The sequence below is a fragment of the Oreochromis aureus genome, linkage group 9 (genome assembly GCF_013358895.1).
Source record: "Oreochromis aureus strain Israel breed Guangdong linkage group 9, ZZ_aureus, whole genome shotgun sequence".
NCBI classification, from domain to species: Eukaryota; Metazoa; Chordata; class Actinopteri; order Cichliformes; family Cichlidae; genus Oreochromis; species Oreochromis aureus.
In genome coordinates, this window is record NC_052950.1 from 25,993,386 (window position 1) to 26,014,253 (window position 20,868).

Sequence of the window (20,868 nt, forward strand, 5' to 3'; positions counted from 1 at the left end):
TGGCCACGCTGTTGCCCCAGAAACCACCTTGGGTATGTGATATGACTCTCCCGTTATCAGACATTAAAGCATATTCCTGTAGTTAATCTTCCCAAATGGGCGCTCACAGAAAATATCTGGCATCCGTGGGCCTTGACTGGGAATGAAAGACGGCCATTTCCAGAGGTAATGTATGAATGCAGTTCATTTCAAAGCAGCAAAAATTACAAAGAAAGAAAGTTTCATTATTCATTGATAAAGTGAAGAAACTACAAGATTTTAGTGTGGCTGTATGATGGCAGAGAGCAGCGCTTTGTTAAAGTGAATAAGCTCTTTTGATAAATCACAGTGTCTGATGGCTCAAGACGGCGTATGGCTGCATAAAAGAACCCATGGTTTATGCCTCTACAGTCAAACCTGCCAACACACTGCTGTCCAATTATCAGCCCCTATGCATCATACCCAGGTCTACAGAGAAACCCTATTTGCTTTGATAAAACTTGAATGTCCTCATGTATAGACCTGACTTCAGGCCAATCCATATCCAATCCAAATTTCAGGCTTAAATCGAGGCTTTTTGTGTCTCTTTTTGATTGATACTAATTTTGATGCTTTTCATGTTATATAGAAAGAACTTTGAATTGCACTTGTACTTGAAATGTGCCTTTCCTTAAAAATGAACTGGACTGCTGATTTCGGGGCCTTATGACCCAAAATGATTGTTAAACCTACAGGAGCAATTATCTGCACCCAACCTCTAGAGAACGGTAACAACAAAATGCACTGGTGCATTTGTGTACTTTTATCTCTGTGCTGTAGAGACAAAATATATTTTGCACTTAGATGTGTGCTAGATTCGCTTACTTGAAACATGCAGGGCAGCTATTAGCACTACATCTGAAGGTATACTTTATGAAATTAATCAAAGAAATGGGGGAAATGTGCTGTAAAATTCAGTGGGCTGTATCTGTCTGATAGATAAATGAGCCACAATGGTTGCTAGCATTGCAGAGTAACCAGTTCTAATCATTTAGCGGCCTGATGACAGTTAAAAGGGACCAACGTGTAAATACTGATTGAGCTGCCGAGGATCTTATAAAAAAAGGAGAATATGTTTTTATTTTGTGTGGGAAGTGACAGGTGTGTTATTTTCCCGTCAACTCACGGAGTCTACCTAAGAGAAGCGGATGAACCATAAAAAGCAATAATTTGCTCAATCTTCTTTCTAAAGTGTGACTATCCAGTCATACTTTAGCAACTGCAGGTGGGTATGACAGAAGATAGCCATATTTACTAACATTTGCTAACTTTCACTACCAACGATTATAGAATTGTTGAGGCCAAAAGCATTAAATAAACTGACTATATTAGTGTGCTGAGATTCGGGTTATTTGCTGGCACAAACTGGGGCAAAAGCAGAGTATCATAGCCAAATAATGCAGTTATGGTGGAGGACTTGAAAGCAAGACCAAAAACTGACAGTATGCAGTTAGAACGATTTATTGATATGTAATTTTTGTTAATACAGGGCCTTGCAAATAGGGATTTACTAGGGGTCTTGGGGGCACGACACTGGAGGCCAATTCTGCCAGAAAACAAAAAAGTGCTAGTCTGAGGAGAGGAAACATTCATATTCAGATCAAATTGGTTTCATATTTGGATTTTCCAGAAGAAAGGCCACAGAAGGAGCAACTGGCTGGAGTTCCTCAGGTAGCAGGAGATTGAGGAGGGTAAACAGACAGGTGAGTCTCACTGGTGAGTATTTAGTAATTCCTTTCCAGAGAATGTGCACCAGCTTTGAGAAAATAGGTGAGTCTTACCCGAGGGGAATGAGCCCTTCAGCACTGATTCTCATCAGACCATCAGTGACCTACTGGTTTAAGGACAAGTTCAAGCTTCCACTCATCACCTTACTTAGGATTTGGCCATTGGCTACATCCTTATTTCTCTGTCTCAGAAATTCTCCCACATTGGCTGAAGGACTTATTCCATAGAACTTCTTCCTAGAAGATACTTTGGCCATTAAAGGATGGGATACCAGCAGGCAGAACCTAGGGTAGGACCTGCCCACCTCCACTTGAGAGCAAAACATTAGCAAAGACAAATAGGAGGAGCTTCTAACCAGCCCAGGACCATGACACAGGTCTATCCTCTAATAGACAGTAAATTTGGCAAATCCTAAAAGTCTTAATATAGACTTTGAAATTATTGTTTTTGTCTCAAGTTAAATACTGAAAATGTGCACAAAACACATTCTAAGCATAAAACATGTTTATCTTTAGTCCTTTTTATGTCTGCATCCTCTACATGGTTGATTGACTAATAAGGATGCAATTCAAATCTATGCACAATTTTCATATGTTAGTCAAACTGAAATATGACATATCCTTTAAAGAATTAAAAAAGGTATTAAAACACTAAAAACCTCCATGAAGCTAATGCTAGGTTAATTAGCTAACTAGCTAGCTTCTTAACATTTTAGCCACCAAAATCATGAAAATAAGATCTAGTCAAATTCTTCATCTAATCCAATTCAGGATAAGTAGTGTTGGAGTTTATAGGCCAAAAAGCAGGGTACACCCTGGACAGATGACCAGTCTATAGTTGTGTTCACACACAATTTAAAATCACGAGTTAACCTAATAAGCAGGTCCATCAAGATCTTGCTGTCAAGTCCTAAAAATCTGGGAGTTTTGCTGGACTAAGGGAGAAAGCCTGAGTACCTGATAAGAACCCACACAGTCACTGGGAGAAAATACAAACTCCACTCTCTTTTCACTGTGTGTTATACTTGCATAACTATGCATGTGACAAATAAAGAACCTTGAACCTTGAACCTTTTCTTTGCACTTATACAACATCATAGTGGAACACTTGAATGGTTTAACAGCAGCAGCAATAATTAAGAAGGTACTAATGATGATTGTTGCAATTTTTATTAAATTGTTCTTATCTGTCGACTTAATTACCGTATAATGACCCTATGATTTTCTGTCAGGTGTCAGTGCAAAACCAAAGACTGCAGTAGAGTGGATCATTGAATACCTGATAGTGCATCACGTTTAAAGATCCTTTGCCTGTCATATTGGCTAATTTTGAGCTTTTTGCTCATTTCAAATAAAACTTTACAGACTTTAAAGAAATCCTCCTTTATTTATGTGACAAAAAAACATTGGAGGCCATGGGTTAGGTGATACACAAATTCCGTAACAGTCAGAAGATTATTGCTGGTCCCACAGAGTCACTCTGTAATTGCTGTGTTTTGCTCCAATTCATTTCTGAAAGGATGCTGGGTATTTGATCAAACCTACTGGTTTTTATTAAAATTACAATCAAGGTTAGATAATGTCCACACTGATGCCTGTAAAAATGCAAATGTGCCTTCCTGTTGAGAACCTGATGAGTTATATAAATCAGAGAGGAGAAAACGTGGAGAAATTATGCAATATTATTTAAAAATAATACATGCTGACATTGATTTTTCCTTTCTTGTACTTTTACCCAACGCTCCATCCTGTTGAACTGTTCAAGTGTGGGTAGTGAATCCGAAGCCAGCTGCTGTGCTGCGGGAACTCCTCATCCATCCCCGAGCAGGTTAAAGTGATGAATCTGATCCAAGTTCCTGACAAACGCCTGCTGTTCAAGGCAACTGTTTCATTAATATTCAGATGTGCTTACCGGCTCCATCATGTTGTGGAGGGAGGCACAAGTCTCCTTAAGTTGGAAGATAATCATCAGAACTTTACATTTTCTGTTGTTAACTGGTAGAAGTGACTTTGGGCATCTGTATATTACATTAGTAGTATTTGAACTACAGAAATATTAAAACCTTTATGTTACCTTTTTCAAGTCTAACACCACGTTAGTGCACCATATCTTTTGCTCTGTATTTATGCACCATTTTTCTGGCCTTTGAGTTCATTAGAGATGGTAACGATCTGTTGCCTTGACAGTCCGGGGCAGGGAAGGTCATCACAAACCTCTTATCTAGATTATGAAGCTCCCCACCAGCGGAGAAGTGAGGCGAGCATTTTTTTTCTCTCTTTTTTTTTTTTTTTTTTTTAGAGAAAGGTGTTTGAGATGCAAATCACTTGATAGTGTGTGGACTGGGATAGTTGCTTCCTGCTGCTCAGTAATGGCCTTCAAATGCAGCTATCTCTAGTTCACTTTTCACTCTTAACCTGTAGCTAAAATGAGCCACATTTAAAAGCAAACTTACCTTTACCCAGAACCTCTCCACCCTACCCTCCTTCGAGTTTCACAAAATGATAAACATCAGTTGAAGACAAGCTTATTGTTTCACTGGTCATCTCATTTACGATTTACGTAGACTTAATTTAGTTTGAGGCTGATATTGCTAATTCTAGTCTTCTTTGAGGCAAGTTCAGTATCTCTCAGGCGGCCATTACAACAGCAAAAAACCACAGTGATAACAGTGTAGAAGATACCATGGTATCAAGTAATTAAGTTGATAATGAAACCATCGATTTGTCCTGTGAAGATCTCAGTTAAGTTTATTGTGCTGGATGACTGCCATCATCAGAATGAAGCTTTGTTTTCTGGACTCACTCCACTGGGGATCCAGGCCAATCAATCCAGGATTTGAGCACGTTTTAATCATTTTTTTGTCTAAAAGGGGTTTCTGGCTCTTCTAGAAGGCTTGACTTGGAATGCACCCAGTCCCAAAAACAGAGCTATAAATACTGACAAAGACATGTGGAGTTACACTGTAGTCCCTGCATGATATAATGCAGAGGTTATTAAGAAGAATGTCTTGCCTAGTCTTAAGCGTTTGGGACTTTTCCGTATGTAGCCAAGAACACCGTGCAGAGTCATCTTTGTGCAAAATGAATACAGTAAATATTAAATGTGTGTAAATTTGTGTATATAAATACCTCTTTGTTGTTTCACTGCAGGAAACTAAGAATCTTTTGAGGAACTGTGCTTCCATTTTTGGCCTCTGAAACCTGGTACTGGATGTAATCCTTCTACGGTTGGGCAAAAAGGCATAAACAAAAGCCCTCCTTGCTACAGAAGTATTTTCTAACTATTGGACCAGAGTTTTAAGGGATTACTGTTGTTTATTGATCAAAGACAGATCCTGTAGCTGCTGTGCAAAGTAGTGTAAAGTTATAAATGATAGTGGTAGTAGCCACATTTCTGGCTTTCACCCTCTTGGCTTGCTGTTGCCTGACATAACCGTATTTGGATAAGATGTTGGTTATCAGCTAATACTAGGAACACGCTTCTATAGCATGCGTTCATTGCACAGACGCAGTTCCCTGAAAATTAGGGCATACTTACATAATTGACATGTTACTACAGTGCCATTCACCAGAACATAAACTCAGCACAGAATTAACTCCATGTTTTTTATTTTGTCCATTTTCTCCTAAAATTCAAAGTTGGTATTTGCACTTAACTATTAAATTATTTGTATCAAATTATAATTATGCAGAAATATGGCAACAGGTAACACTGCAATGTGGAAAGCTTGCAATCTGCATAATGTTACATAAAATTGTGATGACACACAAACAAAATGTATTATTTGGAGTGTTTGTTTGCTGCGGGTTTCATGAAAGTGACCTTTTACCAAATCAAATGTACCGTGGTAAGCTGTGTTGTTTCATTATTTAAAGACTGACTTCACCGAATTCACTAAAACTGACGATGTTCTCAAAAACCTCAGGTGGGTGGCTATTTACCCGTGGGTGGGGTTGAAAAGGTTCCTAAATCCTAATGTCACCTTGGACACCAAAATTGTTTGTGTAGGCTTTCATTTATCCAGGTTATGGTAGTCTTCAGAGCTTGAATAAAGAAGGCAACTGAACTTCTTTTGGTTTGTGAAGCCATTTTATAGTGTTCTTCAGTTCCCAGGTATGTAACCCCTAGTGAGGTTTGTCACCTTTGGAGGTGATCCTAAGGGTTGTTGGCCCACTATTTATCGTGTGGTCGTCACATGAGGTGTGAGAAAATATATCTCCATCATGACACATACTGAGGTCTCCTATTGTGGCAAGATGTCAGTACGGGTTGAAGTGCCTGGAAAGGGATCCGAAGACTGTATTGTAGGTTGCTGATAGCTGGTGTTACCATCTCTATTCAATCATGGCCGTTCACAGTGGACATAAATGCCGTCTTTGACTCCTCTTTCAACCCATCTCTCTTCTCGGTCCAAATTGTGAACATTGGAAGGGCAGATGCATAGCCAAGTCTTGCCCCTGTTGAGGTGGTTCTTCTATGGTCTTGGCCTTGCTTTAAAGTTACAAAGCTATTTTCAGCTGCTCCCTGACTGACCAGGGGTCACCACAGTAGGTAGCTTGTTGCAGACTTTATGCCAGAAGGTTTACCAAAAGGCATTTGTGTTTTCTTGTTTGACTGAACCAGGGATCTTTCACTTGTTAGAATTGTGTCCCTTGTTTTGTTTGTTTTCTTCTTTGTCTTCTGTTTTTGTTTTTGTCAGAGCTAGGATGTGGACGCTGAGTCCCTGGGGTTTTTCCTGCCTAACCCTAATCATAGATGAACCAGCGTTAGTTTTCCATAACCACGAAATCGTCACCTTTACCAGACTGTAGTTACTATTTGTGGATATCTTATTATTTAATGTAATTGATCATGTGGAATCTTTTTTTTTTACTTTCTGATAACACAACAGTATATAAGATTGAAAAGATTTTCAGTTTTTTGTGCACTGTGCATGTTGCCAGCACTTTGATCCTGCCAGCCATGCACTGTCTCTCTCTACACTGGAGTCAGACAGCAGCAATCAACACTCCAGCAGATTTTCTCTCACCAGCAGAGCTTCCACGCAGCTCGCTAGCTTTGGCAGCTGTCTGGTTCGTGGCATTCAACTGCCTTTTTTTGTCAAGCTTTACAGTATAGTAGTAGCACTTAGCCATCCCTGGCCAGCCATTTTCTCTGAGAGTCTTAACATCAGGCAGCTGCTCTCTGCTTCTGCACAGCCAACATTGTTGTTACAGATGTCCTTGGCCGACACACCTGTATGTGATGTACTCTGGCTTGGCCCGCTATGTTTAGCACGGAAATAAACAACATGGTGAATTCAATCTTGCATGTGTGCCGCAGCCAGCTTCGGGGTGGGGGCTGAAAGGAGTTCACGTGTCATGTTTGATACATACTCCCTGATTAAATGTGAACCTATCAACAAGGCATAAAGCACCAATTTATAAGCGCTTGGTGCCAGGAGTTATAAATTATAAGTTATGAAGGTTATGCTTTAAGCATGCATTTGACAGAACTCCATGGAGCTGTTATGAAGGAAATCAGTAAAAAATGCAGACACAGTAATGAAGCAGCACAGCCTGCAACCTATCTCTGCGTTCTCCCTCTGTCAGCAGTCCAGCTGCTGGCGAGGGAGCCCAAAGCCCCCATTAGGTTGTTTTGACAGCCTTATCCACAGTAATTAATACCAGGCACTTTTAAATGAGATTTACGTGAGACATGCTGTTTGCACTTCCCAGTTGAGGGAACCTGCTCTTGGTGAACTGCTGCTGTGAGTTTAGAACTCTCAGCTTCCCAGTGGATCATCAGTATACAGTATTTTATTCAGTATAGTAAACACTCTGAGTCAAGATTCAGAGGATTTCAGGCTGATATTGATTTATTAAGATCATGAGCTGGAGAACTAAAGCTGCCTCCATCTTGAAAGCTGACAATACACATAACTGAAATGGTTTATATATTGTATGTAACTGACAAATGGTGTTGAGAATAATCCATGAGCTACATGTACGTTATTCAGTTTCTTTTTCTCTTGATCATCTACTTCTTTTTTTTTTTTCAGCTGCTGGGTCTGTCACCATCTCACCCTGGCTCTAGTATCCTTCCTGTCACACCAGCCCTCTTCATCTCCTTCTCTTCATTCACGTTTTAATCTCTTGCATGATATTTGCTGATTCCAGTAAAAGAAATCAATATGAAACAAATGGCTTTGCTCCATTTCAAGAAGACATTGTCTTGTTGTTTAAACTGCCAGTGAAAGAATGGTGTATGTGCTCTTCTCTTTAAGCTTTTTCTTGTTCCGGTTTTCTCATCACATGACATTGAAGCTTCTGTGCAGAGAAGAAGTCAATAGTGTGAGTGGTAATTAAGTGGCTATTGAGTTTAAATACAGAGCTACACGCACCATGTGTTGCAAATTGTGCTGCCTTTATGGTTTTAATAGAGGCATTAGAGCGATCTAAAGCTTTTGTTTTTTTCTTTTGGGCTTCCTGAAACTTTCTGAAAACTGTTTGTTAAAATACCTTTTTAAGCAAGTGACTAACAGGTAATTATCACACAAGGATCCACAATTATCTCCACTGTCCAAAGTCACTGCAATGGAAATAGAGTTTGTAGAGGCTGAAATCAGAATGTGTTTGACTAAACATTAAATAAAACCATTGCATTCTGTCAACATGGGCACATAAATTCACGTAAAAAGTGGGCGATCTGTGCCAGTGTTCTGAAAAATTATAACAGACTTGCCAGCACAATGAGTCAATTGTGGAGTCCAAAAAATGAACAAACAAAAAAACCCCTAAATATTATTATTATGATTATCATATATCAATATTAAACAGGGAAACTTTACCTCAGAACTAATTCTCACAGCAATTATGGCAAGCTGGTTTCCTTTCTCTCAGAATAACCCAAATTAGTTATTAAAATGTAATGATTTAATTAAGGTATTAATATTTTATAATTTAAATCTTTAACGCTTGGGTCTCATGTAGATTTCTATGCATGTTATACTAAATATACTGTATAAAAAGCTTTTCCTTCCAGGCCAATAACATGAATGCATATAAGTTTAAAAGCTTATGAAAATTTTATATTTTTATCCCCCCATTTCTTTCCTATCCTGTTGATAAGTGCCCTTCACATTTATTATTCCCTCAGGGTGGGAACCATGTATGTACAGACACAACAGGAGTCATGATATTGTCAGACTACGTGTATGACATTTTAGTACCATGACCCGCTCTCTCGACACACACATACACCTCCCCGCCTCCTTGTAATTCAGGTCATTATAACTGACTGTAAGAAGCAATAGGAAGTCTGGCTTTAGGTAAGGGTTACTGAAAGGGGCAAAAATGTACACCATATGACAAAAGCACAGGAAGTTCATCATAAATCCTCACAGGCGTCATTTTGCCTCAGTCATGATCTTTAAGGATTTCAATTTTTGCGGAATGTAAAGTAATTGTGACAGATAGACGTGGCAAATAAGTGCATGTCGGCGATCGTAATATGTGTCAACCGTACAGTTGATTACAGCTGATGTCAGTTTACTCTGAAGGGTATATCTGACAGCGACGATCACCTGCATCTGGCCATCCCATTAAATCTGTGCAGCTTCTGAAACAAACAAAACAACACGGTGTCAGTTTCCCTGTTCCACAGGAAATGGGATTTTCTGTTGCCTCTCTCTCTTCTCGCGCCTCTTCCAAACAGAAAAAAAAAAAAATCCGTGATCTCACTCAAACTTGTATTTATTTTTCACCGTGTGGTTTGCTGTTTGTGTGTGTGAGGAAGGACAGCTTGGCCAATACAAATATTCAGCAGTACACCGAAGAGACCACGTTGTTTTCCTTCGTTCCCGTTAGGTTGTAAGCCCACCCACTTATTAACTGTCTCACTATGTAAGGGTCTGGCTGGGAAGCGGCGGGGAAGGAGAGCTGACAGAAGCTGTCCAAAAGTCCACATATCCAATCTTTTAGAAGCGGCTCGGAGGGGCGACGGGAGGAAAAATGAAGGAAAAGAGTCTGATTGAGACTGCAAAAATGCAGGGCAACGTACTGGTAAGGCGGCTTTTTGACTCGTACGTAGTGTATGACGCCGATTTCGTTCCTTTCCCCTCATCTGTTAGTTCCCGTTTTCCATAGCCTATGCGCTTTGACGCGCGTCGGATGTTTTGGAAATGTATATAATTAATGTCTACCTTTTTTGCGCCCGTTATAACCATGTGAGGTGATTTCTAATAGTTCACGCCCTTTTTTTTTTATTTCACGTGTCCTTCCCTGCTTGCAAGTACAGCCGATCTAATGGAGCCAGGAGGGACATGAATCATAGTTAAAGGAGTTTGAAAGTTTTGTCCTGCTTTTATGGGGCCATTCATAATGACTGCTGAGTTTTGGCTTTGTCTCTTTTGCCTCGTGATGCTTCTGAGGCCAGAGGTAACCTTTTGCCCAAGGAGGGTCCCATTAATATTTTATTGCATCTAAAGCTGTGAGGTGCAGGATATATGACTCTGGCTGTCCTTGTGCAGGGAGCTGAAGGCAGCTATATGATTGTATGTATGAGGAGAGTGAATACTAAGTGTCCTTTGGGGCTCTTTCGGATATTAAAGGCCACTATCTTGCCTATTACAGGCTTTTGAGCCTTTAAATTTTTGATTTTGGGAATATTATAGTTCATTCTGCATTATCATATTATTTCATGCCTTATGATCCTTTGCTGATGTTGCTTGAGCGCTTGCTGAAATTCTCATCCAACCAACCAAGGTAAAAAAAAAAAAAATTTTTTTTTGATTCCTCCCCATGATTTCTTTATTTATAGCTGAATAAGCCGAGCTCTGCAAACACTCAAGGCCATTTTGGAAGATGTGGGGCACAGCTGTGTGGAGTCAGGCTTTTCCAAATGGTTCCTTGACTGAAGATCGTCTTTTTCTGCCCATGGCCTTAAGTTGTGAGGGGATGTGCTGAGTGTGTTTATCTCTTTGATCCCTGCGTAATGAAAAGTAAACATGGGTGTTTATCATGAGGATTTTGGTCAACTTCCAAATCAGAAATGCACTTGCACTGAATGAGATGTAAAGTGAAAGTGATTTTAATTTTAGTTGCACGTCTAAAGGGAAAAGAAAAACTGCCTATCAGCATCTCTAAAGCCCACTAATTAACACTTAACTTTGGGGCAAAAACAAGAAGTTGAATTTTTCTTGGGAATGAGTGCAAGACTTGGCTCATATATTACCCCCCTGAAAACCAGTGGTTTTAGAGTTAGTCTTTCACTAAATGACACAATAAAGAGTCCTGCCAATGGCTTTATGCCTTTCTGATCTACAGGTGGCACTAAAATGACAAGGAGTGCTGCAGTGAGCTGGAAAAATGCAAGAAGACAACCCATAATGACAGCCTTGCAAACATTTTTGTTTGGAAGAAAAGCTTGTTAAAGTTCATAATTTCACACAGTGTAAGGCAGAAGGCTGTTTATTCAGTAGGTATTCCCTATGGGTTATTTTTAAAACCTAGCTTATTTAAAGGAAAGCGCATGTCCCAGAAAGGCAGACTATTGTTTTCAGCTACAACTCGAGCACGCCACAGTACCCCTACATGAATCATTTATTCTTCTGAAAGTGGAAAAATATTTCAGGTTTTCCATCAGCATGACCCTTGTAAGTGAATTCAAACATCTCCTGTGATATCTGAAACCTGCAAGCAGGTCTTTATTGGATGGATTTACATTTAAGCAAATGGTTAATATTTCAATGGTTTTAAATTGACCTTATTTTAACTTTAAAAAAGAGAACCCATACACACCCAGATGTAAGAGAGGGCTACACTAAGTTTCTTTTTTCTTGCCTGATTCCTAACTACTAACTAGCCTTTACTGTGAGCACCAACTCTACAATGACGATTGAAGGCCGAGAGACAGCACTGTCTTTTTTATGGGCCAGTGATAAACAACATTTGGATCACTGTTACACTGAATGCTGGGCCCTATCTAGACACTTTATGGCAGATTTCAATAACTTAATCACTGCTGCTGGCTCCACTTCACAGTGGCGGCAGCATTTTCACACACAAGTGGAGAGTCCCTCACTTCACACAACAAAACACAATTAAGCCATCCTTTTAAAGGGGATGGATCTGCTGGCAAACTACTGCCACAGTTCCTGTATTATGATGGTTTTGTACTTTTATTCAGCTACAAAAAAAGCTTTTTAAATTAAAGTACAGAGCTATGGTCATAAGCTCGAGCCAAAAACTCAGACTTCAGAGTACTCCAAACATTTAGAGTCCACTAATTTTTTTCTACATGATGTGGTAGGTTTGGCACAAGTTAGTTTAAAGGAAGAAGTGATAAAATATTTTTTTTTCAGACACAAGACAAACTGAGGGTCTGCAACAAGGCTCAGTATAAGATAAATAATGATTATTTTAAACTGTGAATCATGCAAATAATGAGGTCAGTGTATGTACAAGTAATCCCTGTACAGTACTTGAAAAGCTCAGGATTCAGACTACTCAAACTCTTTTTGCAGTCATTTCAGGCACACAGTTTTGTCTGGAGGACAGAGACCCCTCCCACCTGTGATTCGAACATTTAGTATGTTTCAGAAAGTTTTGCCTAAAGGGAACACAGGACAAACTGAGTGCCTGTGACAAGGTGCAGTGTGAGATAAATAAGGATTATTTTGATCTGTGAATCATGCAAAGCTACTCTAGCACCATAAACAGAGAGGCTGGAAATGAATTGAGCATCACACTGTATCGCATCATGCATTGCTGTTTTTCTGAAGCATTTTCTGAAGTTTTTTACCCATTTCTCACAGTCCTAATGGCAACAAAGCAGATAATGTACTTTTACTTGACAGGTTTATTATCCCAAGTGATTGCTTCTTGCACAGTAAGCACATACTCATGAGATTGAGACTAACTGTAGTGCCTCAGTGGGAAGTCTTCTAGGTAACTGGGAGAAAACTGCACAGCGTGATTTCTGACCACCAAGCATAATAGTTGGATAGTTGTTGTTGGCCGTTTGGGATTCTGTGTGCAAGCGAAGCACATAGTACTTTAAAATGGGTGGCGAGAACCCCCAAGGTGTTGTGCCTGCACAGGAAATTGCAGCTCATCAAGTCTGCATCCAGATGCCTAAAGGGGTAATGACAGTGAAGACGTTACCATGGGATACATCGGCTATTATCTCACCCGTTCGCTTGCAGTACAGCGTGTGTGGAGCTCAGTATGCTTGATGTCAGCAAATGTATGAGCTTCTGGCCTAAGTGTGACACTGTTCAGAAACCGCTCAGACGCTTGTTCTCCAGCTTTCACTCTGTTTATGTCTAATTGTTCTCTGGCATGGCAAACATCCTCCTTCAAGGGCACAGACAGCTCTGTTGTTGAACAACTAATGATTTGTTTCCCTCGGCTGAAATTGGGGGGGGGGGGAAAAGGAAAAGGAATAATGGACTGAGAGATTTTTCTCTAGCAGAGGAGAGGCATTCAAAAGACTAACTAGAAAGAGTCCCTGTTGTCATGGTAATATCTTAGACTGTTTTGAGTTCTCAGTTTAAGTAAACATTGGCGCTCCTCCAGTGAGTGCTTCTGTTGTCTCATTAACTTCAAAGAGCGTGGCTGCGTGATGCAAAGATTCACTTCAGTTCACCTTGACTTTACGTGTATTTTAGGGTTACTGCTGGGGGATTTAGGTTTAATATATCTAAAATATTTTCTTTTGAAAGCATCTGCCAAAGTAAATTTCTCTTATTTAGATGTCGTACATCATCCTGAATTTAGTCAACATAATTCTGCAAGTCATATAAGGACTGAGGTTGACTCAGATCTATGATACAAATTGTAGAATTATAGCCACATATAATGTACAGTAAGATTCTTGTTCTCTGGTGGACAAAGTTTGGGCTGAGAGACATGGTCCAAAGTGACTAAACCTAGTCCTGGCTCCAGAGGTGGCACACGTATAGCCTTAATTCAGTTCAATTCAATTGAATTCAAATCCCAACAGTTTCCTCAAGGTGCTTTATCTTGTTAGGTAAACACCCTTTAATAATACAGCGAAAAGCTGAACAATCAGATGACCCCCTATGGTCAAGCACTTGGGAATAGTAGGATAAACTCTCTAACAGGAAGAAACCTCCAGCAGAACCAGGCTCAGTGGGGCAGCCATCCATCTGGAAGAGATTAATAATAAACTAATGATTAAATGCAGAGTGGTGTTTAAACACAGTGAGTGAAAAAGGTGAGTGAAGAAGAAACACTCAGTGCATCATGGGAAGCCCCCAGCAGGCTAGACTTATTGCACCATAATTATGGGAGGATTCAAGGTCAACTTATCCAGCTCTAACAATATACTTTATCAAAAAGTTTTAAGCCTAATCTTAAAAGTCAAGAGGGTGTCTGTCTCCCAAATCCAAAGTGGAAGCTGGTTCTACAGAAGAGGGGCCTGAAAGCTGAAGGTTCTGCCTCCCATTCTACGAACCACGAGTAAGCCTGCAGTCTGAGAGCAAAGATCTCTGCTGGGATGATACGGCACTATGAGGTCTTTAAGATAAGATAAGGGAGCTGATTATTCAAGACCTTGTATGTGAGGAGAAGGATTTTAAAATTTGATTCTCGATTTAACAGGGAGCCAATGAAGAGAAGGCAGTGTGGGGGAAATATAATATCTCTCTTTATTCCTCTTAAAACACGTAATGATGCTTTTTTTTAAAAACTCCTCTGGTGAAAGTTGAAGTACTGGTGAAACCTCTGTAAAATGTTGTAAAAAGAATAAAAGTAAAAAGTAGCTCTTTGGAGGACTTTTCCATGAGCAGTTTTTATTTATTTTTTGCAAAGGAAACTCAACCTCATATTATATTAATACAATAGCAAAACAATATTAATTCAAAGGAATACAAATATTATTTCAGCCTAAATTCTATTTCTAATAAATGTGCTCAGCTTGAACATCTGTTATGTAGAACACAAGCAGAGAAAAACAAAGGGAATTTAAAAAACAGAAAAAAACAACTCTCTCTGTTGGCTGTTGCCCGCAGTGTACTTTGCCTCCACACCTAAACAGAAAAATTAGGTTAAAATGGGATTTGACAGATGTAGGAACCCTAAGATCAGCTGTAGTGGTGCAGCGTGGGGAAAAGAATTGCTAAGAAATGAGTCACATTAATTTCTGTTGTGAGCGGCGCAAGTAGATATTGTGTGCAGGCTGTGTTCAGCTCTGACCCGTGTTGCTGGCGCTCTAAGATTTACTGCTCTTAGTGGATTTACCCGGCTGAATTCAACATGATCTACGCAGATGTTACATGAGCTATCACGGCTGATTTCCTAAATGCTACAAGGTATAAAGCTGGTATAACGGTGGAAGTCAGTGACTGAATCTAATCAGCATCATCAGCTTAGATTCAAATTAGAGTCTGCTCCTGTTGTAACCTAACACTGACCATAGCTTCTCTGCACCAAACATAGTGCAGTATTGCAAACTAACCACTTTAACACTACTGAATAGATCCAGCATCTATTCAAAAACCTGAATAATGAATTCCTTATATTTCCAGTTTCAAATGTCACTGAGCAGTCCTTATCTTTAATCGTAATCTCTCTTCTTCCTCCCCTGTCCTCTCTTTTCTACATCTTTCTCATTTTCTGGGTGAAGTTATTTCTCATTCTTTTCTCTCCCTGGAAAACACAGCAGCTGTATCTTTTAGCTAGCTGACACGTTTGGTGATCACAACTGCATACAAACAGTTGTGATATTTGAGCTGATAGAAAGTTGCATTTAAATTGAACTGCAACTTAAAAAACATGAAACCCCCTGTGTGCGTTTCTCTTCTGTAGCTACTAAGATGCTGAAGTACAAGGCTGTTAGCTCGGTGATGGATACACCAATAGGTTTGTCTTTTATGTGTTACTGTTTCCTCCATTTAGGTTCAAATTGGGTTCACGTCCGGAAGGTGTGCAGTGATGCAGTGATGTGAAATTAATTCCCTCAAATGTCTTCAAGCGAAAGTAACGGGCCCGTTATGAAAATGTAGAGTAAACTGAAGAAAATATAAGTTGAAATACTTGTGTGGAAATGTAGGGAGTAAAAGTTAAAAGTTGTTATATAAATAAATAGTAAAATACAGACCTGAAAATTTTATTTAAAGGTATTGAAGTAATGTTCTTTGTTACTTCCCCCCTCTGCCAAGCTGTTTATTTGTCCAAGTAGCTAATTATTTCATTGGGATTTTTTTTTTCTCATTTAGAGGGATGTGACAACTATAGATTATTGCACATGTAAACAGCTTTGGACTATAGTGCTCCAAACTGAACTGTAATTGATGGCATACACAAATATTTTTTTGGAACTTTTGTTTTGGGTTTTTTTAATAACAATCCAACTCATACACGTCTCAGGTCTGTGATGCTTTGCATTTACGCCTCCAAAATTCTGTTTAACTGTGTTGAGCTTCTTCATGTACTTCAAAAAATACCAGCTAATAAATGAAACTGCTGGATTGATCGGTGAGGATACACGGATTGGTAGCGCCATGAAAACAAGGAAAACTCAATACCCAGTGCATATTTTCCACTGAGCTACTACACAATTACATTTTTCAGCTCTCTGGGTTGAACCGGAAAACCTGGATTCTTCCAGCTGCCCGCTTATTCATGAGGGGTCACCACAGCAGATGGAACTGCATGTTTGATTTGGCAGACTTTTACACCAGATGCCCTTCCTGATGCAACCCTTGCAGGGTTTGTGCCTCCTCCTGGTCTCAAACAAGGAATCGTTCTTGTGTTTTGGCAAATGCATGAACTACTGAAAACTAACAGCCTGTAATGTCTGCACTAGAGTTGCAGTCTGGACTTCAGGAAGTTTTGTTGCAAGTTTTATGTACCTGCTTTTTAAATAAATAGACATGCAATACCTTCCAATGTGTCATGATTAGGTGGAAGATTTTGATAAGTTATTTTTAAAAAAAAAATCAATATTTAAATCAATACAAAATTCCACACCTATGTAGAAATGCAAGATACTTTCCTTTACTTAATTGATTTTTTAATTTTCTTTCTTTTTTATTTTCAACTTTGTTGAACTGTAAATGCATATTTCTTTCGAATTCAATATCACTTTATGATCACATTGACACAATTCTGCATTATATTACTGAATTATTTTCAAGAAACCCTTTAAAAACTTCCAAATCAATATCTATAAAAGCTCCAACAAAGCCTGACTCTTGGAGAACATCTGACATTTAAAGATAAGCTTATTCCATCAGACAATGGCAATAAGCTCAATGTACAAACTGTCCCCGTTATTGAAGATCAGCCTAATTTGCTTCCCGTTATGTTTTCCCAGAGCGCAGACTGAAAGCAGCTGTTTACTTGTACCTCAAACCGCCTGTTAGGCGTATTCCAGCTGCTCGTTTGCCTTCAGGCTGATGGGTGCATTTTGATTGAGGGGCCAGTGCGCATGATTTGCTGCTCCACTACACAGTTAATGCCTTTTCAATCCAAACTTTATTGCCGGAGGATAACTTGTAGGTGTTATGTCAATAGCTCACTTCACTTGCTTTCATGCCCGGTTGTTTCAAACCACATGAAGAAGAATTGAAATCACAGCGTTGTTTGACCACCTCCGCATGCATGCTGCTTTATTGATTGCTGTGCAATGCCTGCTGCACCCTGCACCGTGATTTTCCAGACATCTGGTATCTGTGCACCTGTTACCCAGTGTCATGTAGTGAGTGAGTCAGCATTTCTATCGCAACTCCGAGGCTTTTAAAAATATCAAGCTGGATTTGGGGAGAAAAAAGGTGTTAGATATTATAGTATGGTGAGGCTGTCTTTAACTGTAATTAATGACTGATTTAATTATCAAATAATTATTATGATTGTTATGATTAATTAACCGTTGTGTAATCTGTAAATTGTCCATCACCAGCTTGTAAATCCCACCGGTGATGAGTGTAAATTACTCATTGAGCCTAATCTACAGTGGGAAGGCCGATTTATAATGTCATAAAACATCTAATCATAAATACATTCAACGATGTAAAAGCAAAATCCCATCATAAATTGCTGTCAGAAAGCAAAGTTGCAAAATGAAAGTCATTTTATGCTATATGTGCATGCTTGTGGACATATTTATGTACTTGATTGGGGTCAGAAACGCAACAGTCTGGGAGTGAGGGACTTGATTTATAGTGACCTTTACGCAGGCCGCAGTTTGTCAGCGGTGGCGGTGCACAACAGCAGCATTTCATTAAGCATACTGGAATCCGTCATGCTGAGTGTTTTCCCCCTCGGCTACATTTGTTTGTCAAGCAATCAAGCGAAGCTGGCAGATGGCTGGAGTTATCATCTTTTCCAGCATAGCAGATGAAATCCTATGACAAGGGTAGTTAGTTTTATTTTGTCTCTCGTGAAGTCTTCTTGCCCTCAGTGTTTTTGTTTTCTCTTATTTAGTGGTGTCTTCATCATTTCGAGCTGCTCTTTGGAGAGAAAAGTTAAATAAGCTCAAAAATAATGGTAATTTGACTTTGATGGAAGGGCTGATCAATAACAGTGATTAAGGATGACTTTGTCTAACAAGAAAATTCTATCTTGAAAAATTCACTTTCGTGCCTATAATCAGTTTTGCAACAAAAAACAGCCATCTTTCTTGTCATCCATTCTGCTCAGCAAACAGTGGCTTTGCTACTGCAGTATTCCGTAACAGTATTCAACAAAAAATGTATTTTGGTTTGAAACAGTTTAGTTTTCAGACGAAAATTACTAGTGAAAACTTCATTTTACCACTATCTACCATGCCGCCAACGTAGATGCATCTGTCTATTCTACAGCGTTTTATCTGCATTGGCATTTATTTGAGTCAGTTAGGTTTAAGTACTAGGCCCCGGGCCTAGAGAGTAGTAAGTGATGGACTGGCAACCATCAGTTGCTAGGGAAAATGTGTATTCCTCAGCCAGTTGGTGAGTTGTTGCTGCAGATTGCTGGCAGTGACTATGTGATATTGGTTACAAACAGGTATATGGTGCTGCAATGAAACCTTGCATGCTTTGATCACTAGCAAATTCCCCTGTTCGCCCCTAGTTGGGATGATATTTGGAACATGCCAACATGTCTGAACACACTCGCCATCTACTTGCTAAGCTGTAGTGAAAGTATAAAGGTTGTGACATAAACTGGGAATAGAGCATATGCCTTTAAAATAAAAGTTGTGAGTGTTTGCAGACAAGTTGCCAACCACTACAACCTGCTGGTGACCAAAGCAATCACAAGGAGGTTTTTGGTGCTTGACCTTCTTTGCAGCTGTTTTCACCATGCTCTTCCAGTGATCATCCACCACGTGGTCGTATTCTTCCCTAGTGACCTGTGGTTGCCTCTGGGCCTGTGTGACTGAGGCCCTACAGAAAAACATGAAACTCACAGATCATTTAACTTATTAGTCTGTGATTTTTTTTTTTTGACCTGTTTCAAAACTCAAAGTGTAAATATGTTTGCTTTTGCCAGATCAACTACCTCTTGCCATTATATTCGTTGTCAAGCTAACTAGATTTAAGCTGTGTTATATTCACGAGAGAGCTTGAGCTTCTCACACACTGAATCTACACAGGAATTTTAGCATGACCAGCATGTTAGCAGAGCTGTAGGAGCTTCAGTCCTCCATCTGTGTCTACACAGGAGGTGTTCTGGCAGAGCAGTACTTGAAGGCCATTCAGGTTCTGCTAACTCTCTGAGCTCAACTCAGAATCACTGCAGGCTGCTAAGTGTTACTACAGGACATTTCATGGTGGGATCACACCGTCCACAATGCCCCTCAACATAAAGCTATGTGAAGCTACAAGCAGTTAGCTAAGCTTACTCTAAAGACTTGTACTATATATCTTGCTCCTAGCACCTCTAAGATGTGATATCTCACATAAGAGTGTGTGAGTTTCCCATTTGACACTGTGTCTACACAGGAGCTGTTGCATGAACAGCGTGTTAGTAGAGCTGCAGGAGCTCCTGTCCTCCATCTGTGTCTACACAGGTGATGTTCAGATATAAAGTGACGCTGTGTGTTGGTCATTCAAGTTTTGGCAGTCCTCGGAGCTTGACACACAATTACTGTAGCTACTTATGCAACTAGTAAACATGTTGACACTCAAAGCTATATTTAAAATGGGCTTGATTTGATTTTAACTAGACAACTTTTAACTGTAACACTGCAGTATTGACAAAATAGCACTTACAGTACTTAAACATCCCTTTATCGCATTTACTGGTTCTATTGCTGTTTCCAAGATCACATTTTGCCATGATGACACACACTCACAAGGTGAAAACAATACCCTCTACGCTTTAGATCACATTCATGAGCTTATAGTGCAAGGCGTTATGTGGCCAGTGGACAGCAGCGCTGATTAAAATAGAATTGAGATGGAGGACTGAAAAATACAACTGAAACACTTTCTGTGTAAGCTGTAACACAGTTAATTTCTCAAAATGTTGAACTCAACCTTTTAAGCTGTGGATTTGGGGAAAAAAAAAAGTATCATAGTCTGTTTGCTCAATTGAGTTCACAAAGGTGGATCAATAGCTTCTTGTGATATCTTTAGTCCATTTTCCAAGCTATTCTGTTTCCTAATGTAGCTTGTGTGAACCCTTCTTTAGGAAACTGAACACAGAAATCTTTTCAACGCAGCTTCTGATTATTTTCTTAGATATTAAGTTTTAAAGAGTTACAAAATGAATGTGATGTTCTGAAGTCTGAGGCAGTGCCTTTAAATTTCGTTTTTTTGTTTGATGAGCTGTCCAAAACCCCAAAAATATTAGGTGTACTAGAAGGGCACCAAGAGAGTGTAGCCTAGCCCAAAGCCTTACTTTACAGCTTTCATCATCATCATCATCATCATCGTCCTTCTATTCATTCTTTTTTGCTTATCCTTGTCAAGGTCACAGGAGGGCTGGAGCCTATCCCAGCTACCATAGGGTGAGAGGCGGGGTACACCCTGGATAGGTCACCAGCCTACAGTAGGGTTAACACAATATAGGATGGAATAATATGCCAAAGAAAATCAGCAAATCATCATCTGATATACTGTACTAGTAGCAGGGAATATTTAAATAATTAAATAAATTATCGGTATCAGTTATTAACAGTCGCCAACAACTG

At 39.5% G+C, this 20,868-nt stretch overlaps 1 protein-coding gene across 3 annotated transcripts in view; it reads left to right on the forward strand.

Moving 5' to 3' along the window:
- The window catches only part of LOC116324446 (dipeptidyl aminopeptidase-like protein 6), a 261,572-nt gene that overhangs the window by 20,279 nt on the left and 220,425 nt on the right, over positions 1–20,868 (forward strand). Inside the window, exon 1 of one of the 3 annotated variants that reach the window (XM_039617140.1) lies at positions 9,522–9,788. The exons of the other annotated variants lie outside the window; for them this stretch is intronic. Within the exon in view, the coding sequence (XP_039473074.1) occupies positions 9,738–9,788 (51 nt within the window). The 5' untranslated portion in view covers positions 9,522–9,737. Of the gene's footprint in view, positions 1–9,521; positions 9,789–20,868 lie in introns of those variants that run through there. 3 annotated transcript variants of the gene reach the window in all.